The following is a 27140-nucleotide window of genomic DNA, read 5'->3' as shown; positions in this document are numbered from 1 at the left end:
CACGTACTACACTGCATCGACGCCACGCCCCAGTCGCCCTCCAGCCTTGGTCCGAGGCACCCCTGCGCGGCCTCGGCGGGAACGCATTACCAGTCGGTGCGCTGGATTTGCAGATACAAACGGAAGCCGGGAGCAAGTTCATTGCCGCCGTTCCCGTCCTCGAGGACTTGCACGCGGACATGGTTTTGGGAGCTGACTACCTCCTGTCTGGTGACGTTCAGCTCATTATAGATGGCGGTCAAGTAAAGCTCCGCTGCTTCACTCCGAACACTTTCTTGGCCCCAAATATCCAAGTTAAAAGACCGCAGCCACGGATGTCCAGCAGCGAGAGCATCCTCAGTGACCAGCCGCAGGCACATCTGCTGACTTCACGGCAGTCATCGGCTGAGTGTGTCGCGAGGGCTTCGCTCAAGAAATCCATGGCTGCCGAGGACACATTTATCGAGCATTTGCCTGTTTTGTCGGGATCTGCAAGCCGCGGCATGGCCGAGGTTATCGATGCGCCGCCGGAAGATGGAGCCAGCATCGACCCTTCCGGCCGCCTGGCGTGCGACTCTACTGACGACGACGGGCTGTTCATTCTGACCGCCAGTGTAAAACACGAATGCCGTACGGTTCACCACAAGGCGGTCTGTGCCTACGGGGGACCCGACGCTCATCGGTCGGATGGCCGCGGTAGCTAGGAACACCTAGAGAGCATCTTTGTTTCTTGCAGCTACGGAACAGGAGAGTGCGGTGGCGGCCGCGCAGAAGCTACTGCGCCAAACCATGAAGGCCAGGTCTCGCAGCATGACCAAACTCGCAAGCATGCTTCCTTGGAGGAGTATGTGCCTGCTCAGTCCGCTGACATGCACAAGCATGCGTTAGAGCGAAGCACGGAGCAGCGACGACGTACCCTCATGGTAAGCATGCGACGACCATCACGACATAGCCAATGGCGTCCACCAGAACCATCATCGCCTGACTTCCAAAGCAAGTCGCAGCGTGGCCGTGACCGGCCTCCGCGCAGCAGCCAATGCCGCCCGCCAGAAGCATTAGTGCTATCGATGGTGGTTCAGGGGCCAGGGCCTCTAAGAAACGACCACCGCCACAGAAAGGCCATCTTATAGGAGCACTCCATGCTCGCAGTGTGGCCGAGTGTAAGGACAGAGCGGCCTTCAGGCACGGGTGCATGCTCGGCTGGTGAAGCAGAGGAAGACGAAGGGAGAGAATAGAACAGCCGGCCTAGCGAACAGGCGTTGTGTCTATTTCTCTCGTCATTACAATATATATATATATATACAGTGCTTTAGTACGCTTGTCGCTTTATCAAGACATTCAGTGATGGAAAGGCAGCTTGCCGGAGTTCCGACATTCTTGTGCACTGTGTACTGATCGTGACAATATACGCGCATTCTAGTGCAACGGGGTGGTGAGCAGACAGGAAGCTTCTTTGATGAATTGTATGGTAATTTGGCTTGGCTGCAGATGATTCGAATTCCCGAGGCAGTCGTTCATTACTGTCACTTGCAGCAAGTTGCGTTTTGTCACGAGCATGCCCCTCACAGAAACTAGTCTGTCGCTAAGACGTATTGGCTGTCCACATGACACAGTCACCGTGTTTCTTTTTTGTTTGTTCTTGCATATAACTCAGCAGCAATGTTATATTTAGGATCTAATCTTTCAGCCTTTCAGATGCCACAAGTGTGGTGTTACACTCAGATTATAGTTTTGGTTCACATTATTATTGTTATTCATTATCAGTATTCAATGTTGTTCATTATTAGTTTGGACTGTGGGGCTCATACTCGGGACCATAAAGAAGAGTCTTGAGAGTGCTAAACGTTGCCTCACAATATATAGTATATATACTGCACGGTGCAACAAATCGTCAGACATATATGCTCCATATGCACAACTGTCCAAATCGATGATGCTAAAATTATCACCTCTTTTATTTGGGGACATCATTATAAAAAAAAAGGCATTTTCACAGCTATAATATGGGAAGAAATCTATAGTAGTCATACGAAGTATGTTACAACAAACTATCAAAAAGTTGTAATCTGCGAAAAGCAGCAATAAATCGCTATCGCTATTAATAACACAGCGTTAGCACCTGCTCGATTCCGTACAACTCTCCAAGAGTTGAAATTACAATGCTTCATTATGCGAAGGTAACTAGAAGGCATTTACACTGCATCTCCATGCATGCAGTTCTGGTTACTTAAGTTCTAGCACCTCCAAAGATAAAACAGATACCATAACTACACAAAAGTCAAATTCTCGAATCCAGAGAAACACGTGCCTCAAAAAATATATGTCTCTGGGAGGACAAGAGAGCAATGTTCTGCTTTTTGACATTAATGACTGCAGTAATGTCAACAATGGACACATTTTATGAAAACAAGTGAAAGGTTAAGGCAACGTGTCCAATTGTAACAACAATAAAAGGGCAAACATAAACCAGTCATGTATCGTAAGTTACCGTGGCTATCTTGGAAAGTGAAATGGAAAATTACTGGCTGCGAAACAAAGTATTACAGCTGGTTATGTTAACTGTATGTATTACAGTACACTGAAAGTTGCCAGATTGCCAATTAAAATGCAGCCAACTTAATCATGGAAAAAATACTTTCCAAGGAGATTTCAAAAATGCACGAAAGCAGCATAAAAATATGATGTCAACTGTTGTGTCACTGAGCCAAACTCCAAAACTAGAGACCTAAGGCATTTTAGTCATATATATAAAATGATTATAAAACTCCACAGCAAAAAGTTATGGTAAGCTTGAGCCTACTATGACTGCTTACTTTGGGTAGAGGCAGTGTCGTACCCCATGAAGTTTTTTTTTTTTACATGCACACAGCAGGTGAATGTATTTAAATGGAATCTTTAGCGTGACGCCAACTTCTATGTGTGAACTAAAATTCATATGAAACGCTGATAGGCTATCATGAGGCAGCAGATCAGCTAACTCTGTAACTGCGGGTGAGATATCAGAGTCTTAAATGTAGGAAACTTAATGTGTGGTTGCTTCGATGCTCACCGGAGCCGAAGACTACCGCGGGTTCAGGCTTAGCGAGCCACAGGGCCGCGTCTACCGTCGCCTGCTTACGTCTAGCGCACCGCTCCGCACGCGCTCAGCTAGCAAAGGCGTTGAGCGCCGCGCAGCATAAACACAGTGTTCGAGATAACACACACACAAACACTTTATTTGCCTTCCGCGGCACCCCAACACACACACAGTACACGTCCGCTCCCGGGGCACGGGGAAGCAAAGGGCCTCCCGCGCGGACGATACACCAAGGGGTTCCGCGAAGCACGCCGCAGCTCGCAATGGCGAGCTTTGACACGCCGCTCGGGAAAAGGTCCCTCGCGGCTATGCTGCGCACCCTCGCGATGACCACTGGGCCTGGTCGCGAGGGTTAGGGCAATCTCCGTACGCGTGGGCCTCCGGCAAGTGCGACTCGGCGTGGTACGACCGCGCACGAGCACTAGGCACCGCTCTTTGGCTTAGCGTACGAACCGGAGCTAACACTGAGGTAAACACGCCTGCAAGGATGCCGAGGCACCCAGGCAGGCTTCAGCCCAGCGATTCCCAAAGGGGACGTTGGACCGGAAGGAAAATGCGTGCTTACCCAGCGGCGTCCGGAGAGAGAGAGTTCGTCCCGGCCTGCACGCGCGTCTGCCCCGCCGAATTTCGCGGCTCCGAACCGCGTGCAGCGCCACCACGAGAGCCAGCGGGTAGCGCAAGATGGCGCCACCTGCCGTCGCGAGAGAACGGGAGAGGGAAAGGATTCGAAATGCCCGCGCAGTGGCTTCGGGCGCGCCTCGGATCCCCACATCCTCCTCTCCTTAAATCACCCTATACCGGTCTGCAAAGGCAGCCGGTCGTCGCCCATGCATGCAAAGGCGTTATGCAATGAGCAACAGCTAACCTCAGCCCAGGCCCACAACTGCTGCTAATTACTCTACAAATAAAAAAAAGGAAAAAAAATAATAACATAAAAACACTTGAAATACACTATACTATACAATATGGTGCTACGGAAGGGGGTAAAAAGAAATTAAGGCGAGTGTTCGTGATGCTCACGCGGGAGAGCGTCCACGGCGCGGTGGGGAGGCGATGCGTAATGTTGCTGGCCAGAGTGCGAGGCAAGAGGCCTGTTTGAGGTCCACATGCCCGGAACGGGCTCACCTTCGGCTCGTCGATCTAGTCGACGACAGACCCGCGAGTCCGACGAACGCCGCTTCGGTGGTGGTTCGGAGGTCCCGAATTCCAGGCTGTATGACCAAAGATCTCGCTGGGACAGCCGGTCCCTCTGCCGTAATCCTGACGCCAAACCAAATTGGCTGCAAGGCGTCCCGGCGTTGACAGAGCCGGGGCGCAGCTACCATGTCAGCTAGCCTCGCGCAGCACCGTGAGGCAACGGCAGCAAGGCTTCTCGGCGACGGCCGAAACACGGTCACAGCCGGGCGGTCCGCCTGACGTCAGCGGGTCCCCGAACACCTCCAGGGTCCACGGCGATAGGGTGAAGGTGGTTTCCTATGGTGTCGTCACCACGCCGCACACATCCAGGGCACGCACAGATCCACCACGCACGTACACACACACACACACGTACACACAGCTCCGAAGACGGGCTTCTCCCAACGCGCCACGCGATGGAAGGCGCCTAGCGTCCTTCGTACCTCTTCCCCCGCATAAGCACCAGTATGCACGACCCCTTCCGCAGGCGAAAGAAAAAAAAACACAGCGAAAAGCAAACAAAACAAAATGACACTTCATACGCGGCAAAATACGGAAAAAAAACACATCAAGTAAACATGAACACTCCCACAAACAAAAATAGCAGCAAACTGGGCGGGGCCCACTTCTTTGCGAGCACAGGCCGTAAAGAAGTTAGGCAACTGAGGCTAGATAGTAATGTGAGGGCCTTCGGTTGCGGAAATAAGTCCGCCGTCCGGCGCGAAATCACTAAGGTGACCGCTTCCTCAGGTTATACCGGTGCGTGGTCCGAATGCGGTCCGCCGTCCCGGGTGTGCCCCGTTGCTTGCGTGCAGAGCCACTGGGCGCTGGCGCGAGCTCGTCAGACCTCGACGAAAAGGCTTTCAGGTCTGCGATGTGGGCACGGCTGAGTTTTCCCGAAAGGGGATCTTTCAGCAAGTACGCGAGCGGAGTCCAGGCTTTCTCCACTCGGTACGGACCAAGCCACTTAGGAGCGAGCGAGGCTGAGAACCCCTTGCTCGCGTCGCTAAGAGCGTGGTTGCGCTTCAGGACAAGATCACCTACCTTAAATGAAAGATGGCGATGTTTCCGGTCATACTGGGCCTTCTGCGCAGCCCTGGCCGATGCCAAACTCTGCCTTGCTCTACAGAGAGCTCGACAAAGCCTGTCCCGAAGCTTCGATGCGTAAGCAGAACAGTCCTGCTGGTGCTTCCTCGTCTCCGAGCTGGCATTGCATGACACTGGTCACCGGATTTGCCAACTCCCTTCCGAAGTTGAGGAAAGCAGGAGAGAAACCAGTGGAGCGACTCTCGGAGGTTCGGATTGCGAACGCGAGCTCACTCAAATGGTCTGCCCAGTCCTTTTGACTTTCGGCAAAGGCCCCCAACATCGGTTTGAGCGTACGATTGGTTCGCTCCGTCAAATTGGACTGGGGATGGTAGGGCGAAGTGGTGCAGTGATTAATTCCTAGGGAACGGCACGTATCACCAAAACACCCGAGCGGTGAAATACGACCGCGTTGTCAGTAATCAGTCTTTCCGGAAAGCCGAACCGACAAACACTTCCTGCAGCCTCTCAAGCACCGCTCGCGCTGTCACCTTCCGAAGCGGAAACAATTCCACCCACTTCGAAAAATGATCCACGACTACCATCAGATGTATGAACCCCTGCTTGCTTCTGGGGAACGGCCCCATTAGATCGCAGGTGGCCACTTGCCACGGACGCTCACTGACAATCGGTTTCATCAGGCCGGGCGGCTTGCCACCCCTTGATTTCACCGCTTGACAGACATGGCAGGAACGGCAATAGCGGAAAATGTCACGCTTCATGCCAAGCCAGGTCACAGTCTTGCTCAGTTTTGCAAAAACTTTGGAGCCACTCAGGTGACCGGCCATGGGTTCGTCGTGAGAGGATCGCAACAGTGCGACTCTCAGACTTTTGGGCATAACCACCTTAAACGGGTCCACGGACTCCTCATCGGTGGCTATGTATTTCAGCAGGAGCCCGTCATGATCCAGCAAGTATGTATCCGCGGGGGACCCAGCGACACACGCCGGTTCCCGTCCCCCTGCGCCCGCCGCACTACCAGCAGCGTCACGGCGCTCCGTCTCCCTGAGACCGTCGCTCAACTCGCGACAAAACGGATCATCTTGCTGGGCCTTCAGTAGCTCTTGCCTGCTGAAAGCGATTCCCATTCTCCCAAAGGGGAGCCTGGTATCGTCCCCACTCAGGACTGCAGCCATCGCTGCCGCTTGCGTCGGCGTCATGGGTTCGCTTTCGTGTTGCTCACCCTCTCGCCCGCTTCGCGGCGCGCTGCTTGCCTGGCTCGCGGAAAGGGTTCGCTCGTCGGCGCACTCACCCTTCTCTCCGCTCGGCGGCTCGGCCGCCGTTTCGCCCCCGTCGCAGGCGCTGAGCCGTGCTCCCAATTAGGGTTGCAGAAGTTGCGCCTTTTCCTTTCCTCAACCTCTCCTCCTCCTCCTCGCCCCCGTCGCTTGCTTGCGCAAAGGCACCGCTTGCGGCTGTCGCACCGGGATCCAGGCTCCCGGTAGACACTGGGGCACGGGATAGCGCGTCAGCTACCACGTTAGTGCTCCCCTTCCGATACTGCACTGAAAAGTCATAATGCTGTATTAGGAGAGCCCAGCGCGCCAGCCTGCCCGCAGGCTCACGGAGCCGCATCAGCCAGCTTAGCGCGCTGTGATCTGATTGCACCACGAACTTCGTCCCATCCAGGTAGACGTCAAACTTACGCAGTGCAAACACGATGGCGAGACACTCCCTCTCAGTCACGGAATAATTCTTCTCCGCGGGTATCAGCGAGCGGCTGGCAAAGGCCAACGGCCGCAACACGCCATCGTATTCCTGTAGGAGAACTGCTCCTAATCCCAGATCGCTCGCATCAGTCTGGACCACGAACGGTCTGGTCAGGTCGGGGAGCTTGAGCTGCGCTGTCTCCGCAATGGCGCTAGACAGACGGCAAAACGCCTCTTGCTGCTCAGGTCCCCATCGCCACTCAGCGGACTTACCCAAGAGCTTGGTCAAGGGCGCCTGCACTCGGGCACAGGACGGAATGAACGACCGGTAAAAGTTGGCCATTCCAAGAAAGCGGCGCAGGCCGCGTACGTCCTTGGGCACGGGGAAATCGAGGATTGCTCGAAGTTTCTCCCGGTCTGGCTCAATGGAGCCTTCGCCCAGCGTAAACCCAAGTAACTGAACTCGAGTCTGCGCTAATTGGGCTTTCGCGGGATTTAACGTCATCCCGGCAGCCCTCACCCTCCCGAGCACATCGGCAACATGGGCCAAGTGCTCTTCGAAGGTTTGTGAATAAATCACGATGTCGTCGAGGTAGCACATGCAGTATGACCACTTTGCTTCCCCGAGGACGCGGTCCATGAGTCTCTGAAAAGTCGCAGGAGCATTACAAAGACCAAAGGGCATACGAGTGAACTCAAACAACCCTCTGTGGGAGGTGAACGCGGTCTTGCACCGGTCACGCTCATCCATCCGGACCTGTAGGTAACCTTTGGAGGCATCTAACGTGGTGAAGTACCGCGCAGTGCCGAGGTTTCCTACGATGGAGCTAATCGTGGGGAGCGGATAGGCATCCTTACGAGTCACTCCGTTCAGACGGCGGTAGTCTACGCACAGGCGATGACTGCCATCTTTCTTAGGCACCAACACAATTGGAGACGCCCAGGCGCTGGACGAACGGCGAACAATGCCAGCTGAAAGCATATCGTCCAGCAAGCCGTCAATAACCTGCCTCTTGGCCAGGCTGACGGGCCTGGGGTTACACTTCAAAGGAAGCGCGTCGCCAGTTTCGATCGCGTGGCTCACCAACTCAGTACAGCCCGGCTGATCGGTGAAGAGCTCGTCGTACTCGCGTAACAGTGCCGACAAACGAGCCTTCTGTGTATCATCCAAATGAGTCGCACAGGCGGTCAAAGGATGCGGAGCCTCTGCGTGTCGTGCCGCTCGATCCCGATGGGGATTTTGAGCCGACGAGCGCATAGCGCAGGGGCCTGCCCCCGAACTTTGCACGCGACACGGTTCCGACGCCTCTACTGCACAGGCAGTTGTATACGCCGGCGGGCTGATGAACGGCTTCAGCTGGGAAAAAGGTCCGTCGCGATAGCCTCCATTCGCAATGTCCACAACGATACCGGTTTTTAGGAGAAAGTCCCGACCGAGAATCACAGGAACACTGAGCCCTGGGAGATGAACGAAACGCGTGCGTCTCCTTCGATCTCCCCATGTGACAGTCAACCTTGCGGCGCCAGCCGACTGGGCCACGCCTTTCGCGAGGGTGAATGTCGTGCGGCTGTCCCGCAAGCGCACCGAGTGCTTCCGCAAGTGGGACAAAACCTGTTCGCCAAACAACGAAGCGCTCGCGCCCGTGTCTAGCAACGCCGAAAATTCGCGGCCGGCAATAATGACCGAAATAAACGGCGCGTGCGCACCAGCAAGACTGCTTGCCCGGTACGCGGAGGGGAGAAGCAAGGGTTCGGCCGCTCGTGCCTTCACGAACGACCCGCGCCCCCGTTTCCCTGCCTCACAGGAGGCCTAGATACGGGACACTCCCTCGCTATGTGCCCTCGCTCGCGGCAGCGGAAGCAGCGCATTCCGTCTCGGGAAAGGGAAGATGCGCCGCCGCAGCCCCTCTCCCGAGGAGGAGCAGCCTCTAGCGGCAGGGGTCGGTTCGCCTGTTGATCAAAGGATCTGTTATGACGAGTGTCACCCTCATCGATGCGCTGGGTCGGATAGCGTCCCTGCTCGCGCGCGTCGAGTTGCGGTGCAGCACAGGCTGCTGCGCGCCTCGCGTACGCGTAGGGATCTAGAGCGCGATCGCTCAGCTCCCAACTGTGCCCGCTTCTAGCGGGAGCCGCAAAGGCAGCTCCGGCGGGCTGTTGCCGTTGGGGAAAGGGCACGGCCCCTCCCCACGCGCAGCGCGGTTCAAGGGCCACGCTGGCTGGCGGTGGCGGGCGATAGGCGCGCGCGGCGAGAATGTCGCCTTGAATGCGCTTCGCCTCGGCGGCCAATTCCTCTAAATCTCGGAAGCGGCTGCCGCGCAGGTACGCCGAAAAGGTCGGATGCGTCTGCCTAATCACCCGTTCGACGCGTTCCTCGTTCGAAGCTCTGGGCTCAGCGATAGAGAAAAGGTCTTCCATCGCGCGTACGTACTCCTGAAGCGACTCATCAGGAGCTTGCGTGCGGAGCTCGAGCTCGCGCCGCATCCTACTCTCGTAGTCAGCGGGTAAGAATTCGCGCAGGAAGGCCGCGCGGAACTCATCGAGGGTTGCTGCTCGGTGGCCTGAAAGCCGATACCACCTAGCCGCCGTGTCAGTCAGTGCAGCTGGGACGACGCGTCCGAGCACCTCCTGATCATCCAAACCCAATGCTCTCTGATAAAGGCCCGAACACACGTACGCGTTGCAGCGCGTCAACGCGTGACTTCTTGACGCTGCGCCGCACCCTCTTCCTATGGGGAGAGAGGGCGCGCGGCTACGCGAAGCTGCGCGCCCTCCCTCTCCATAGGGAGAGTGCGCGGCGCCGCGTCAAAAAGTCACGCGTTGACGCGCTGCAACGCGTACGTGTGTTCGGGCCTTAACGTGACAGAGAGTCAAGGTAATCTCGGGCGCTGCGCAGATCACCGTATCCGCTGTAAGTTGGCACAGGCAACATAACAGCGGGGTGAGCGCGTTTCGGAACGGCCGAAAGCGTTTGTACAGCTCCCGAGAGCGCTTGGATCATTTGAGCGGCATTTTGCAGCAGCGTCTGTGCACCCGCTTCAAAGGAAGCTGTCGGTGCGTTAGCGGCGCAGTCGAGCGATGGGGAACTGTCTCCGAGCTCGATAAGGGGCGCGGCTTCAAAAGGGATACCGGCCGGCGTCGCGCCACTCTCGGGGAGCGCTTGTCGTTGTTCACAGCCGCCGCTTGGGGCAGCCTCTCGTGAAATGGCCAAGCCGCTTGCGGCTAGCGGTACAGACGCGCGCTCGAAGTGAGCTTGGCTGCTTGCTTGCATAGCAGCCAGCGGGCAAAAGTCGGTGACGGCTGAGGCCGCGTTTCCGACCTGCGCTCCGTAAGCTCCGTTGGGAGCCGATTGGGAGCGATGTGACATGGAACTGCCGTGCATTCCAAAGGGAGCAGTAGCGGTCCATTTTGCCCGTGTGCACTGTTCGGGTTGGGCAATGGCCCCGTTCCCACAACACGCTACATCTCCACTGGGAGCTGGTACATAGCGCCTCGCGTCATCCCCACTGGGGGTTGTGACAGGGGAGGGTGCTGGATTCTGCCCGAAGGGGGCACTGGCCCTGTTCTCGAGCAAAGCGGTATCTGCTAAAAACGACAGCGGACAAAACTCACGCCTAGCAGACATAACGCGGGTAAAGCGGGGGACAGACGGTCCGATTTTCCATGCGATCCGACGGCCGACGCGGCGGTGGGGGAGAGGGAATGGTGGCCGTACGATGCTATGAAAGGTCACCATTCCGGTTTCCCCTCCGCCGTGTCGGACGTCGAATCGCATGAAAAATCGTACCGTCTGTCTCGCCCTTAACACGGCGAGCCTGATACGCAAAGGCGTGCTGACTCGACTAAGTCTAATCAAAGGCTTAATGAGCTTTTGATACCGCGTTGGGCGCCAGTGTGGTTGCTTCGATGCTCACCGGAGCCGAAGACTACCGCGGGTTCAGGCTTAGCGAGCCACAGGGCCGCGTCTACCGTCGCCTGCTTACGTCTAGCGCACCGCTCCGCACGCGCTCAGCTAGCAAAGGCGTTGAGCGCCGCGCAGCATAAACACAGTGTTCGAGATAACACACACACAAACACTTTATTTGCCTTCCGCGGCACCCCAACACACACACAGTACACGTCCGCTCCCGGGGCACGGGGAAGCAAAGGGCCTCCCGCGCGGACGATACACCAAGGGGTTCCGCGAAGCACGCCGCAGCTCGCAATGGCGAGCTTTGACACGCCGCTCGGGAAAAGGTCCCTCGCGGCTATGCTGCGCACCCTCGCGATGACCACTGGGCCTGGTCGCGAGGGTTAGGGCAATCTCCGTACGCGTGGGGCCTCCGGCAAGTGCGACTCGGCGTGGTACGACCGCGCACGAGCACTAGGCACCGCTCTTTGGCTTAGCGTACGAACCGGAGCTAACACTGAGGTAAACACGCCTGCAAGGATGCCGAGGCACCCAGGCAGGCTTCAGCCCAGCGATTCCCAAAGGGGACGTTGGGCCGGAAGGAAAATGCGTGCTTACCCAGCGGCGTCCGGAGAGAGAGAGTTCGTCCCGGCCTGCACGCGCGTCTGCCCCGCCGAATTTTCGCGGCTCCGAACCGCGTGCAGCGCCACCACGAGAGCCAGCGGGTAGCGCAAGATGGCGCCACCTGCCGTCGCGAGAGAACGGGAGAGGGAAAGGATTCGAAATGCCCGCGCAGTGGCTTCGGGCGCGCCTCGGATCCCCACAAATGTAATGAAAATGTATTTAATGCATGAGCTGTAGGAGCCATTTAAACACACTCTGGAGAGTTGTCAATAGTGTAGTACATTAGCAAACTGATTAGTAATTTATTAATTGCTACACTATCGATCGAACACTTAAATATCATTGCAGCTATTATTTCTTTATAGTATAGCAACAGCAGATGTGTTCTCCAGGGTCAAGAACAACGGTTTTTAATTTTAAATTTTTCTTCATTTATAAATACATATGAGCATCTGTAATTGAAATTAGTTTAACTTATAAATACAGTTTTTGTTTTGCATCTGGGCAGCATTTCAATTTAAGTCCAGTATCTCTTTGTGCAAATGGAAAAAAACTTTTTCAGCGTTAAAAGAATCCAGCTTAATTAAAAGCTCGAGTAGCAAGACAACAAACAAAAACATGTGGCATATCCGTAAATGAAGGAAAGAGGATGGCTTTTCAAGGGCTCGTTTTTCTTTGTTAGACACAATATTAACGAAAACTAACAGACAATAATGCCAAGGAAAGTATAGGGGACTTTATTTGCAGTAATTAGAATATAAATGTGAAGAAAGTAAAGTGGACGAAAACATAACTTGCCGCCGACAGGGACGGCAGGCAAGTTATCTTTTCATCCACTTTACTTTCTTCACATTTATATTCTTATTACTACAAATAACATCCCCTATACTTTCCTTGTCATTATTGTCTGTTAGTTCTGATTAATATATCCGTAAATAGAACTCAAAGCAGCAGATGCACTTTAATGCAGAAAAAAAATTTATGTAAATTTGACATTTAGGTACATGTATTGTGTGCTCTTAAAAGGGAATACATTAAACTTTATTTGTACATATATACATTTCATATTTCATTAACATTCTATTTATTTGACATATTGAAAGATATATCATAGCTATTATACAGCATGCTTAATATGTTATGAAGTAATATCAAATGGTCCACAGGCTCATCTGTCATTTCAATCACTTCGGATTCTCTGACAAATATCTTTATATGTCCTCTGTTACATATTCATTTTCCTTTTTGTGAAATTAAAGATCTGTAGGTAGCTTTCTTTTTCTTTCATTAATTTTAACAGGACATGCCAAGGCAGAACATTTTTTTAGCTTCCTTTTCTTTAAAATGGAACAAAGTTTCATTCAAGCCAGCTCAGCAGTTGCATAGCAAGAGCAATTCTGCATTTTAGATGTGTCAGAACAGCCAGGGATACCAGGCACACAATACAAAGATACAAAATAAGCAGCACACGAAGTGATGAATTGCAGAAAAGACTGCAGTTGTCATGTAAGGCCACAGAAAAGTTGCGCATCTGGCACCTGTTGTTTCGCCCACATGTGTGCGAATGTTTCAGAAACAAATTGGCGAAATAAAGACGTCTGATTAAGGTTCACATGGATTCTCCATGCAGAAAACCATACCTGAAACCTTTGTTGCAGATATTGCAGTAGAGTATGGTACTGTGAACGATATTGAAGACATAATAGTGATATGAATAGGCTAATGTACTGATAATGAATACACTAATAATACTGATAATGAATAACAATAATAATGTGAGCCAAAACTATAAATCTGAGTGTAACACTACACTTGTGGCATCTGAAAGGCTGAAAGATTAGATCCTAAATATAACACTGCTGCTGAGTTATGTGCAGGAACAAAAAAACAACGTGATTATGTCACGTGGATAGCCAATATGTCTTCGCGGCAGAATGGTTTCTGTGAGGGGCGTGCTCGTGACAAAACGCAACTTGCTGCGAGTGACAGTAATGAACGAACTGTCTCGGGAATTCGAACTATCTGTAGCCAAGCCACATTACCATACGATTCATCAAAGAAGCTTCCTGTCTGCTCGCCACCCCATTGCACTAGAATGCGTGTCCTATTACCACGATTAGTACATAGTGCACAAGAATGTCAGAACTCCTGCAATCTGCTTTTCCATCACTGAATGCGTTGATAAAGCCATAAACGTACTAAAGCGCAACCTTGTGGAGTAAGATTAGCAGCATGATTTATTAAACCTCAGCAAAGAGCCAACATCTTGGCAAGTGGGCTTGTCTTCATCAGGTCCTTGACATTTCTGACAAAGGCCAGCACTCTTCGTTTAAACATTACGTCCAGACAATTGCTCAACCACTCTTAATCAGCTCATGAGTGCATGTTCCTGTGACCCCTTTGTTACATTTGAACCATCACGTTCAGCAAGTTCTAAAGACACCTCAAGGATACTGTTCAAAAAAGTGATAGAGCCAGTGCTTCCTGCCTGAAATTGTATCCTAGAACTTGCAATCTGCATGTGTTTTCCCATTGGACAACAAGGCAAGGTTTGAAGTACGAGCTACTTATAGAAGCCTCAGTGCCAAAGGAAACAAGGACTTTCCTATCTGCAAGGTTTTTGCATGCATGAACGATGCACACTGCTTGCCCTGAGCCACTCCTCTTGAGATAGCCACGCAAGTGGCTCGATAACAATGAGCTGACCTACAACAGCCGATGCACACACTGCACACTGGAAACAATGCAAACACTGCACAGGTGGGTTGTTCTCTTGGTGCAGATATTTTCAGCCTTGTAAAAAATGGGATAGCAGTAATGAAAACCAGTAAAAAGCATATGGCCCCTCCACATTTCCTTTGTTGGTGCCTTCGCTTTGGTTTCATTTAGGTCAGCAATAGAATGAATACTGGTGCAGATATCGACAACCAAGAACCTTCAAAAGAAGTACTCTGTCACTAAGCGGTCCATGCACAGCAGCAACACACCAACCAATCAGTGGCCGTATTTTCTTAAACATCCACTTTCCCATACTTCATAATTACATACGTGTAATTTGACTCAGGATCTGCAAGTTATATTTTGGCATTTCTGGGGGGCATCCCCCGCAATGTTTTCGGTACAACTTTGGATTCGTGCATGTTTACAGTTTCTCAACGGTATCATTAGCTCAGCACATAGCATCATATCCAAACCAGGGACATTAAACCTTTGCACATTAAAAAAGAGGTGACGATACCGCGGGTGCAAGCACTTTACGACGAACGAGTGACCTGGAGCCGTTCGACATCTGCAAGCGATCGCTGGTGAGATAATGCGCGCGCGGCTTTCGGGTCGCGCACTTACAACCTTGAAGCAGCCACGGCCGTTCGTCTAATTAGCGTAGGAATTCATCGCAGGCATTATGACGGCAACCGTGGCATGAATGTACGTGCGTAGCGGCCCGCAACGCCTGTCACGTACACCGCCAGTGTAATGACGAGAACAATAAAAGAGTCGATCGCAAACAACTGTTCCTGAACCAGCACATGACAATGCACGTGCGCCGCGGTTCGTAAAACTTGGCGTTGCTCGAATGCAATCGCGATCGAGCCTGGCCGCGGATGTTACGCCGCGGTCACGGCCGACGAAATTGCCGCTCGTGCGTGGTATGTAACCGTACAGACACACTTCGCCGTTCGCTCGCTCACTGAAATGAATGAATCGCGCGATCGCTTTCGTGCTCGATCATAAGACTCTCGCGCTGAGCTAAGTTCGCTGACCGAGATCGCTCAAAACCGCTCTTTGCTGCGAGCCCGTTTGATATACGTATACTTACCCAAGCTCGTGAAACAGGACGGACGCTTGATTGATTGATTGCCGAGTAGGAAAGGTTCCCGTGCACGTTTCAGTGAATGCACATCGGACTGCAGTTACCTTGTGCACACTGAACAGCGGCGCTAGCGCGAGTGTTTGTGCTCGAAGGACTTGCAGCTTTAGCGTCCGCGATACGGCTGCTGGATAACCCGCTCTTTCTCCTTTTTTTCTACAACGAAAGCAACGCAAGACTCGTTATCGCTGGGGCAGCATGCAAAGCAACACCAACGCGCGCGCTTGACGCGGGCACACTTTATGCGAGTTCCACGATACAGCGAGGCAAAGGAAACATGCTTACCTGATTCCGTCAAGCGTCGCTGAAACTTGTTCGTCGAGGCGAAGGCCATCGTAGAATGCAAGTCGGTCGCGCCGTCGTCAAACCGAGAGGGCGAATGAAAAAGGATTCCGGCCGGAATACAAAACTAAAAAGTGAAACCAAAGAAAACACAAGCGCAGAATAAACGAGGGGAAACGCCGAGCGATGTCACGCACCGAGTTGTCGCTATCACAAACACACACACACACACACACACACTTCCCACCTCTGTCCCTTTTTCCGTTCGCGTCGCGAAAAGGTGTACGAGCTTTCGGCCACTTCGAAAAAGACGGCGCTAAAGAAACCACGCTCGCTGTTTATTGCACGACATCGATGCACGGCAGCGTTGAGTCGACATCGTTGAGCCGGATCGCCGAACGGAGACTGCACACGCTGTTCCGGCTCCACACGGGGCCGTCCAAAAGCACATGTTTTTCTTCACCTTTCCGACGTCTCGCCTCACACCCACGCGCCCTTTTTTCGCTTCTCGTCGATTTCGCGAGGCTACGAACGAAGCGAGAATTCACACACAACACTCGTGCAGACGATCCAAGTGTAGTAGCAGACGATTCTCTCTCGACCCGCCCGCTTCGTCCGTAAACAAAAGGGAGTCGCGCTAGATTACAAAATATTTGGCACGCGTCTGGGCTGCACGGAGCAGGGGAGCGAACGGGGAAACCCGCAGCAACACAAAATAATAACACGCACCGTGAGAGCTAGGAGCAAAGCGCGCCAGCCTCCTGTTGGACCACAGCTATGATTCACAAGCTTCATAATCGCGGCGCAGGACACGCGTTGCATCGTGGGATACGCCAGCGCCCCCATCAATTCTTTTTATTTCATTTTTATTTTTTTCACTCTCCTCCTTGCATGGCCTCCTTGTGACCGTCGTAATCGCGAGTTCTCGCTCTCGTCCGCAGCGCTTCCCACCTGCTTTCTTCCTCTTTCGTACACTCTCGTTTTTCAAACAAACGCGCAAGTGCTTCAGCTCGAACAGTTCAACTCTTAAAAAATTGAATCAAAACTATAATTCAAAAAAGGCACTTGCAGATTGTTGCGCTACCTGTGCAAAATCTCACCACTTGTTGTTTTAGTTAAATGGTGTTACTGCAACGCCTTGTCGTTTTAATAAAACTATGAGATGATAGAAGCATTTTTGACCATTTTAAAAATTAATTCGCAATATATTATATTATATAATGCAATTAAATGCAATGAAGATACTTTTGCAATCTCGAAAGCCACGTATAACTAAACATAGCCTTCGAGATCGAACTGTATTTGAAGCCTTTTATATATGTACGGGTGTATTCACGCCCTAGCACGTAAAAATTTGCAACAAAATAATGCGCATCAAGAACTTAACGGTATTAACAAACTATTTTTTTATCTTCGAGAAGACAAATTGTTTTATGTTTTGTCACAACAATGACAGACGGCGCTACCATATTGTTGATAAAAATTGCCATTCCATAAATATTACATCATTATTGCTATTATTATAAAAAAATTTTTATTGTGGTATTTTACAAGCACTCTAAAAAAACTAATTCACTTTTGTTTTCACTGTTAGAAAGAAAGGCGCTAACATCGGTGGCGATGTCTCTGGGCCACGCTCTGGGCTGTGTTTCAGTTTCGAAACGACAACTGTTGTGTTCACCAATCACCGAACCCGAGGCGCACCAGCAAGTGCGGACCAACGATTCAGGTCCTCTATTTGCCACAAAATGCACCGGAGTCACTTCCTAGTGGAGCCTGGTTAAATCTGCTTTTTCCATTATTTCACTCCTCTTCCAAGATCCATAATTGTTTGCGTATGCATGCATGACATGCATATCCTTTAGGACTACTTGTTTAACGTTTGCAACACTTGTAAAACGTGGCTACGAGTGTTACACTGAGCATCAATTGGGACGTGTTAATCACTCAGCATATGAGATACGTGAATGTAATGCTTTAATGACGCCTTGCTGCACTGTGTTAACTGCTATTTCCCATTTATTGTTATACCGGAAGGCTCTAATGAGGAAAGTTTAGTGAACAGGAGAAATGCGGAATCTTAAGCACTCGCATTGCTGCAGTCATTCATATATCGAGGTATGATTAAGTGTTTCGTGTGATAGATATCCGAGTCCCTAAGTTTTATTTTCCGCTGCTGATGTGATCATTCGTGGCATCACGTGTGCTGATTATAGAAAGGTGAACACACAGCAACAGGGACTCGCTGAAGTGCATCATCCACGTTCTGCTGTGAACGCCTAACTTGTTTTAAAACATGCCAAAATTTTCTTTCTGATCTAAGCCAAGTACAAAGCAGCAAATCACATTAATGCAAATGGAGATGCAACACATAGCACACCGAATGTCAGGGTTTATGCTTTCATATTCTTATAGGTATATTTGATTTTTTTAATAAGCCATCTATTTAGTCAATGCCACAATGTGATATAATTTTCAATGTCTTTCCAATGTGTCACAGGCTGTAGTGGAGCCAAATCAACTAGCCCTCTTCACTGTGTTGCTGTTCTGTATGCACTGGCTTCATTTGCCCTGAGGCATATACTGCAATTTGTTTGTTTTTTCAGTTAAAATATTACACATTAGTGTATTAAAATTTGCTTGTAATTCACCACTGGTGTACCCCGCATTGGTGTGTCTTTTTCATGCTGTTAGGAAGTGTATTGTTCTACAGCAACATGTTCTTAGTTATCTGGAGTCTATATTTATTTTATATCTCCACATGACGTGTTCTTCATGCACTACAATATCATTGTGCTTACCTCACATTTTGAGTGCTTGAACACTGAAGAAATATCATGAAATGAAAATGCCATTGCAAGATTATCTACTCAATTTATTCATTGAACAGTGACACATATTGTACATCTTGCATGCCATGACACTGTGTCCTCAAAATACCACCGTTTGAAATGGCTGGTGATGTCAAGGATTGCAAAATCGTATGTACAGCATTCAGTAAAGCTTGACTTGATTTTGTCCCGTCAAATGGATGTGTAAATGTCTCCGTGCATAGAAAGTCATAATACATGCCTCTATGAATGGTCCTACATTCGTTTACGAATACGCTGAATATGTACCGGCCGTAAAGTCAATGTTTATGCACCATATCAGTGGAGCTCTTCGGTTATCTGTCCCTGAGAGTAACAGACCGCGTGAAGCAGTGCCTTCAGCCAATGAGTGTTGCGCATCTCTGGCAGTCTGGCACTGTAGGTAATGGATGGTCGAAGAGGCCCACCATCATTTATTTACTTATTTAAAGAGTCCTTACAGGCCTCGTTAGAGGCATTGCGTAAGGGGGGCATCACAAAAATAAATGATCACACATAATGAATACATATCATACAGGATGGCTCAAAGCACACATCCCTTTTTAAACACATTGAAATATTGGCTAACAATAATTGCAGAGGCTTTAGATTTAAGGGCTTAATTATGCTTATACACCCCATTCCAACTTTTTCGAAAGGGTGTACTGATACTATTACACCCTTTAAAATAGGAACCCTTAAAGAGCATAATGTCGGTGAAACACCCTCAGCAAGGGTGTATTCCTGTGTGTTACACCTACTTGATGGTGTGTAAGGGTGAGTTATAGACACCTAAAAGCACCGATTAGGTGTAATCTGGTTTGTAGTGAATAAATAATTGCGCTACGTTCGCTACGACAACCACTTAGCAACTGCAAAAAAAGGCTGAGAAGCAACAGGACTCAGCTGTAAGCAAGGAAACGTAAAATATATTGTCAATAAATCCAAAATCGTTTTCTTAAAAATAGTAAAAGCTTAATGCTTTGCAGAACATGGAAAAAAAACTTTTCATGTTTTGCCCTGTCCAACGTAGCGAGTTTTGTTAAGGCTGTATTCAGGAAATACCAAGAATGACACTAGACCTCTAGTGACCTCTAACGTGACGAATAAATGCGATCACACCAATCAGGACGGCTGCTGCTATTCGTATCCACGGGACACGGCTGCTGCGATGATTGTCGAAACTGGAAGAAGTTTCGTGCTCTTCATACCTGGTTCCCATTCTCTTCGTTTCTACATGCACTCGCGTTTGATTCAGACTGTCTCTTGCATACACTGGAACAACGCACGGGTTCCATATCGGTCTGCTGGCAGGAGCTCTCGCAGAAAGTTCACTGGAAGAGTCGCGTGGTATTGTTATCACAGTGTCTCGCATGACTTGTTGCGAAGGCATCAATGTATTCGGCTGCACATGTGCACGTACTTGGCACACACTGCTTACATTAACTTGGTCAACATTTACGTTCAGTCTATGAACGACTTCGAGAGAAGACTGGTTGGAGGAATCGCATTGTCTGATCGAGTCTCGCTTGATTTTATCAATGGCATTTCTCAGACTTAGCCGCGTGGCAACGGTCGAGGAAGTTACCGCTCCGGCTGAGGTTCCACGCCTGCGGCGGGGCGAGGATTTTTTGACTGGAGAGGCACGCACGATAAGCGAGTCCCTCCAGGGGGGCAAGGAGGCGGGGAGCTTATGCGTTGACTTTTTCCTACGTTTTCTCTTGGTGGGGCAGAGGGGGGGCAGGCGAGAGTACTGGGGGGCTGGCTGCCCCCCCGTGCCCACCGCTGGCGCCATCCCTGTTCCATGCACATCTAGCCTGACAGGAGAACGAGCAGGCGGTGCAAAGTGTTCGTATTCCTGAGTCGTTTGTAGAGACGTGTGCTTGGCACTTGGGGCACCGAGAGAAAATTTTGCGCCTTGTTCTCCGGAAGTTGACGGGCGTTCGGCAGATTTGATCTTTGCGGTCGCACTGCAATTTGAAGTCGCACCACTGGCCAAATGACGACGCAGTTCCGAAAATGTCCACGCTTCTAGGTGATCGAACTGGAGAATTTTCACACCTTCCTCTTGCCAAGCTGTCAACGTGAACACGCAGAAAGGCCAGATCAGGACTTCCTTGTGCACTGGATAGATTGCGTAGGGGCTTATGTCTTTCATTAGCGAGGCGGGAATTCCCCGGAGCACCAGGAGATGCACGCCGTGGCCAAATTTTAGCGCTTGCCGTGCGCTCACAGATGCAGACAGGAACTGACTGAACCGCGCTTCATTGTTGCTGCAAACAAACTTATCGACCCCTCGAAACACCTCGGGTGCATGAAAATCGGGCAACCGGTCAAACGCATCGATTAGGAAATACAGAAGACTTTTGAAGGGAAAAGAATTCCAGCTTTCCTTCGTCGGCGCTGCGGCACGGCAGAGTTGGTTGAAATGTCGGCAGACACTTGGCTTTTCCAGCGTGTAGCACATAATGGCCACGAAGTTCTCCTTCTTCATCACACTCCACTGCTGATGTGAAGGGTCCTGCTTGCGCCTCACCTTGTAGAGTGAGTCAGCTTCCTTCCAGGCATCTCGCTAGACGTCTCTCGCTGCACGTTCGAAGTTGAGGATCTCTTTCGCCTGGTCGTGATCGAGTCTGGACGCTTCTTCGAAGAAGTAGCGAAGTCCTTCGTGTTTCGTTGGATCGCCGCAGTGGCCCATAACGAACGCCTGCGAAGTCTGCGTGCGTACGCATCCACCAAGCCGCACGCCAACGGCCGCCAGCTGACCAAAGTTTCGCTTTCAGCGCGCGCCGCGTTGCGGTGGCTGCTTCCCTCCCTCCGTCCCTCCATTTCTATCACGTGCATCTCACGAGTAGCTCCCTCGCCACCCCACGGCGTAGGTGTAAGCGCATGCCACGGGCTGTAAAAAATAGCATACGCGATGCGCGCTTACTGCGAACAAGCAGCACTTGACGCCCCGCGGTTTTTGAACGCTCCAGTTCTTTGTCATTTTAATATACATGAAACGGCGGCTGCCCCAGGAATATAGTGTAATATAGAACACTCTATAATTTTCGGTTCTCATGTAATCCTTGTTGCAGCGTTGTGCGCGCTATCCAACCTAGGTGATTTATCTTTGCCAGCCCTTTCTCTGGAAGGAAGAGGACACTGCAGGAGAGAAAACAATGCTATCAGTTTTTGTTTCGAGCACGGGCATTGTGCACCGGAAACTGATAGAGCAGATACGAAAAAAAAAAAGACAGTTAACGTGAACACAAAGAACGACCTCGAAAACTGATAACGAATTTTGTATCATGCTTTGGAGTTTACACGTTCCGCAAGGCGGTCTTCTTTCACCATCTGCTCATTTTAAAGCGTGGCCCTAGCCTTTACACCCGCAAACCATCGCGCGCTTTCGCATATGAGCAAATGCATGCTGATCGATCGACCTGCGCACATCAAAAATCTTTCCCTGGTCGTTCGCCAAGTGTAGCTTATATTGCAGGGAAGGCAAATCGAATGCACGGGATGACGAGAAGCGAGGCTGAACGGTACTTTTACGTGCGCTGTGAAGAGCCCAGTTCAGCACCTTTTAAGGCGAAAGCCTTAGATGCATCAAACGCGAAAACTGATCGCCGGTGTCGTCAACACCAGTGTTGCAAAACATCATTACGTTATGACGCCTCAGATATCCGAAGCTTGCGGCATTGGGTAAAAGTTGGGTAAAAGGTGGGTCGATCCCGGAGGCACTGCAAAACAAGCTTAGGTTTAGGAAGCTTTCGAGGGCGAAGGAGGTTATAACTTCTGGAGTGGCAGCTATGAGAGCGATTGAAGACGCCGAAACCAGCCTACGGCCATCTTGCAAGGGGCAAGACGGAAAGGTGTAGAGCGCACGCCTCAGTGTACACCATTAAACCCTAACCACACGTGCGCGTTACACGTGTGGTTAGCGAGAGGGCGCGCGGCTTGCCAGTGGGAGAGGGCACAGCGCCTTCACGCCACGCGTTGCAGCGCGTACGTGTGGTTAGGGCTTTAGGCCGTATTTAACGGACCCATTTCCTTAGTATATTTAGAATTAACTTCACTTGCGATAACGGAAGGTTACAGAACACCACCTGCTCCCCCCCCCCATCCCAAGAGCAAAAATTGCCAAAACACAACGCCACCGCTCCCTGCCTCCGGAGGCGTAGCCAGAAATGTCTTTCGGGGGCCGAGGAGGGGGGACGTTCAACCATCCTTTCTGTATGTTTGTGTGCGTGTATATATACAACATACAAACGCAAATTTTGAAAAATTCGAGGGGTTTGAACACCTCCACTCCACGTAACAAAGGAAAAAATTATCATACTTCATGGATAAATGGTTTACCGTGTCCTATAACATTAAATGCCACTTCGTGATTGACAGCCGCAAAACCTCTTTCATTCTTGGGAAGGAGGCACTGACAGCTTCGCTATGAACGCCACATAATAATCCATTCTTCACAGCAATTCAAAACACAAGACAATACTATGTACAACACGACTTTTATTTGGCTGGCAAGCAATAATACAGGCCAAAATAGGCAGGTGTTTATAAATAATCCGTCATCAAACACGAAATAGAGGAAGTCTTCGCTCAAAACTATAGGAGGCTGACAAAGATGCAAAATGTTATACATGAATGTCCGCTAGGTAGACAGGATGCTCTGCGTGTGTATCTTTTTTAACTCGCAATGTCATGGCTCTGGACTTGTCTCATGGCTTTTGTGAAGAGGATTCTTTTTCTACACATGAAATATGCTTCTGTACACATGCTTGTTGACCGAACACTGTTTAAATACCACACACATTTCAGACGCGCAAACACATGCACACACACTTTAGCGTAGGAGAAAATTCGTGAACACCGCAAGTACTCTGCCATGTAAAGAGAAACTCAGAAGAGGGAAAAAGTATTTACACAACGAAATAAAAAAGTGGCACAGTAATCAAGCTTAGGACATAGGCCATCTCACCCACTTTTATTGCCGAACAAAACCTCATACGTTGCGTTTGCCGTCGTGTTTCTACGGCCCATTGAATATGCTACGCACGTGCTCAAAAGAGCAGACAAACAACAGTGCATCGAAGTGTGCTAAAGTACGCACGCAGTATATAGGGTACTGTTTCTAGTTGCCTCTTTTGCAGCCGAGAACATAACGCATAACGGCAGTGGGGTGCGGTCGTGTGAACTTGCAAATAACTGCGCGTGGATCCCAGTAACAGCCAATTTCACGCACCGTTTCCAAACTGCAGAGTAAAATCCCGACAATATCTTTACTGCTGAAAACAAGCGAGAGGATGAAGGCGACGACTGCAAGAGTGCCACCATGAGGCAAGATAAAACAGAGAGACCCGTAAAAGAATATTCCCTCCTTCAGAAGTATGCTAGAACACAGAAAGCATGAACACATACCAAGGCTTCTTCTAGGTTCTAATGGGGACACGTGCATAACGCCACAAAGCAGTGAGAGAAGAAGTATGCCTTCACGAACGTACTGAGACGAAGGAACAAACCCCACACATTCCGGTCAGTTTCCGGCAACAAACAAAATTTAAGATTAACAACAAAAAATCTACTGAATGCAAGAACCAAAAAAAAAAAAAGCTATGCCCATCAGTGTTTCAACGATGAGATCAAACAAAACAATGCATTCAAGAATCTATTAAAAGATGAAATTGACAAAAAAAAAGGGCAATCTGCGTCTGTTTTGACAAAACGTTGCACTTTGCCACGACTTGCCTCACCAAGCGAAACTTCCTGGTGACTAACAGACGTCTGGAAAACACGGTAACAAGGTGCCACTACACTTAAAACAATGACCAAAACTTTGTAGAGTTTCGCTTGCTTGGCAGGGACACTCTGATGTGGACAGAATGGATGGAAGCTGCAGACGCTGCTCTTGTGAATCACGAAAAGCAATATACCAGTAGCTCAGCCGAAACAATGTTAACAAGCTGCTAGTTGTTCTCCTACAGACATACAGAAACGAGAGTTTGCAGACGTGTCCTGCACTGTCACGTGCGAGAGGTGGTTGAGGACCCTTCAAATGGTGGTTTATCATCTCGAACTGCGCTGCCATTCAGACTGTTTTCATGAAATCTACGGCCAGTTTGCAAGCAGCACTTCTGGCGGCGATGAGGACTGAGATATTGTGGAAAGGGACAGTTGCACCCCTTGGTGGTGCGACATACGGCAACATCGCGTCGCCTGGCATATCATAGCTTAGAAGAGGTATTCAAGAGGAAAGAATCAAACAGTTGTAAGCGAGTTGGACACTGAGGATAAGCTTTGGGCACCTCGAGGAGAAGTCTGAACAGCAGTTGGCTAAGCAAACCCTCCCTGCAAATGTTCAAGTAAACCCAGAGGCTGTGAGAATCGCAAAATTTACAGTTCGACTAATAAACACCTTGTCAAAAGTAGTTCACACCAAAAGTGATTAGTGTAGCACCATAATGCACATACAACTCTAGTCTGCACCAATCTCCAAATACTGAAAGCTATCGCCTCCGAATGCCTCATGATCCACCCCAATTTGTTCTGCAACTGAAGAATATCGCATTTTCGAATGTACTTTACAATCCCACCAAAGGTTATGACGAACTAACGCGAGCAAATCAAATCATTGAGCCAAATCTTACCACCACAAGCACAGCTTGCAAAGCAGCAATATGGTTATGGTTTGCTCATTTCCTGGGCATAACCACGGTTCTGAGAACTACAGGGCCGCCAAGGTGCCAGACATATTTCTATTGCTACAGATTGACAGATATTTGCACCTGTCTGTGGTACGAGTTTTTGACACGTGGAAGTCATCAAAATGACATATTTCTATGCCGTCTGAATGAAGAACCAAAAATTGATAGCAGTCATCTTAATTCCAGTTCCTATGCACCATGAGGACATTTTCAGAATTACGTACATTCAAACTACAGTAATGGTGAACATCTGGGTGGGTGGGTGGGGGGATTGCTTTCATAGAGCTTGCCGGGCACACTCAATGGGCAATGTGTTACTTTCAGCATGCTCTAACTGCAAGGTGCCGTTGCCAATGATTCAGTCAACTAGGACACACATTAGCACTAGTATAATAAGGTAACCATGGGCAATGGTACTGTGTTATGTGACGATCCAAATTTGTACAGTGCTGACATTCCCCGTCAACCTACTTCGGTAGACAAGTGCGAATGCAGCAAACCAAGCACACAGTAAAGATCGCACGAGTGGGCAATGTTTGCAATGCACACATATTGAGAGAGACTGGTTCATTTGGCTCAACGTAGGTGCTGTGAGCAGGCACATACACTAACACACCGTGTTTGAACGTTGTAGCTGTGATGTCGTGCCTTTAACTGGCCTGTAACTCGCTGTGGAGGGCTTGCACTTAAGGTTCAGAACTGAAACCCGACACTGCAGTTCATTATGCAATTGCATTGTTCACAACTATGCACGCACGCACACACACAACCACAACACTGTAATTTTGTTCAGGCCTGAATGGCTCCCAGTGTTCTCGGCCAATACACTCATCGCTGCATTGTCATCACCGACAAGACATTTCCAGGGTGGTTGCCGCGGCAACCGCATGTGCCCCGGCGTCTCGCAGTGGCGTGCTCTCCCGCCGCAGGTAGAGAGGTGGGCAGCGGAGTGGCTGTTGCTGTTGCTCGGGTGATGCGGATGACGACGACGACGTGCTGCCTCCTTCCTCAGAGAAGCAGGATGTCGTCGTCGATGTAGCGGACATTGAGGGCCCGGCGGCGACGACCTTCCACCGGCTGTTCTTCAAACAAGTCGATGTGCTGCCTTTCGGTTGCTTCAGACTGCAGGTGGGCAGGAGCCAGTGACGAACGTCGTGCAAGAAAGCAGATCGGATCAGTTAGCACAGCAGCCTAACGCAGCAGTGCTTGTGCTTGGCCAAAAGTGTGCAGGCTCCCTTCTAGCGCCACCAGATAGTGCAAAACCAGGTGCAGAAGAGAAAAAGACACATTCCACCAGCAGAAACTCTGCAGTCGAGGTCCTGTTTTGCCAGGAGCAGGTTAAATGTTTTAGGCTGGCTGTTCTGGATCAACTTGCTCCATGGCATACTATATCTCTCGCTTGCTTTGTAACAAAGGAACAGATTCAGTGGAAGCCAAACTGCTAAAGATTGAACGACGCGGTTCAACATCATCAGCATTACGAAACAGCACAGTAGCGGGCTCTAGCAGTATTGTGACCACTTGGGGTTTATATATCTGCCCTGAAATCCAAGCAAGCGCGAACCTTTAAAGGCCAACTGCAGCGACATTTTATCCTGCATAAAAAGCCTAGCTTCAGATAATGTAAAATCATGTTTGAAATACAAGTGGAAGCACCACAGAAACCTGACAAAAATAGCCATTTCGTACACTGAAACTGAAGGGAAAAAAAAAAACGCAGCCATTACCGTTCGAAGAAGAGATGCACAGCAAAGGCATGACTCAGAAGCCATGGCTCCCCTGTATGACCTCCGAGATAAGGGTGGCGCAAAAACATCATAGAGTGTGGACCTACATCCTAGCAGCAAGCACCAGGTATACGCACTGTAAGCCTAGGTGCCATTTCAAGGCTGCCAACAAGAAAAACTATAACATTTATTAGCCTTGTGGCCTTGCCAAAATTGCTTCAGTGAGCGATATTCACAAGGGGC

General features: G+C 50.1%; 2 protein-coding genes across 6 annotated transcripts in view; both read right to left on the bottom strand.

The window, feature by feature from the left end:
• The window catches only part of LOC119404699 (microtubule-associated serine/threonine-protein kinase 3), a 307846-nt gene extending 291414 nt beyond the window's left edge, over nucleotides 1-16432 (bottom strand). For both annotated transcript variants that reach the window (XM_037671339.2, XM_037671340.2), the window contains exon 1: nucleotides 15627-16432. The gene's annotated coding sequence lies outside the window, so the exon portion shown is untranslated. The remainder of the gene's footprint in view (nucleotides 1-15626) is intronic.
• Nucleotides 16433-22960: 6528 nt separating this feature from the next.
• LOC119404698 (lysine-specific demethylase 4A) overlaps nucleotides 22961-27140 on the bottom strand; it is a 54628-nt gene continuing 50448 nt past the window's right edge. For all 4 annotated transcript variants that reach the window (XM_037671331.1, XM_037671332.1, XM_049418978.1 and 1 more), the window contains one exon: nucleotides 22961-26292. In XM_037671331.1, the coding sequence (XP_037527259.1) occupies nucleotides 26016-26292 (277 nt within the window). In that variant the 3' untranslated portion in view covers nucleotides 22961-26015. The remainder of the gene's footprint in view (nucleotides 26293-27140) is intronic.

Source organism: Rhipicephalus sanguineus, chromosome 9, assembly GCF_013339695.2.
Source record: "Rhipicephalus sanguineus isolate Rsan-2018 chromosome 9, BIME_Rsan_1.4, whole genome shotgun sequence".
Lineage (NCBI taxonomy): Eukaryota > Metazoa > Arthropoda > Arachnida > Ixodida > Ixodidae > Rhipicephalus > Rhipicephalus sanguineus.
Note: the sequence above shows the minus strand (reverse complement) of the source record. Positions and strands in the feature narration are given on the sequence as shown.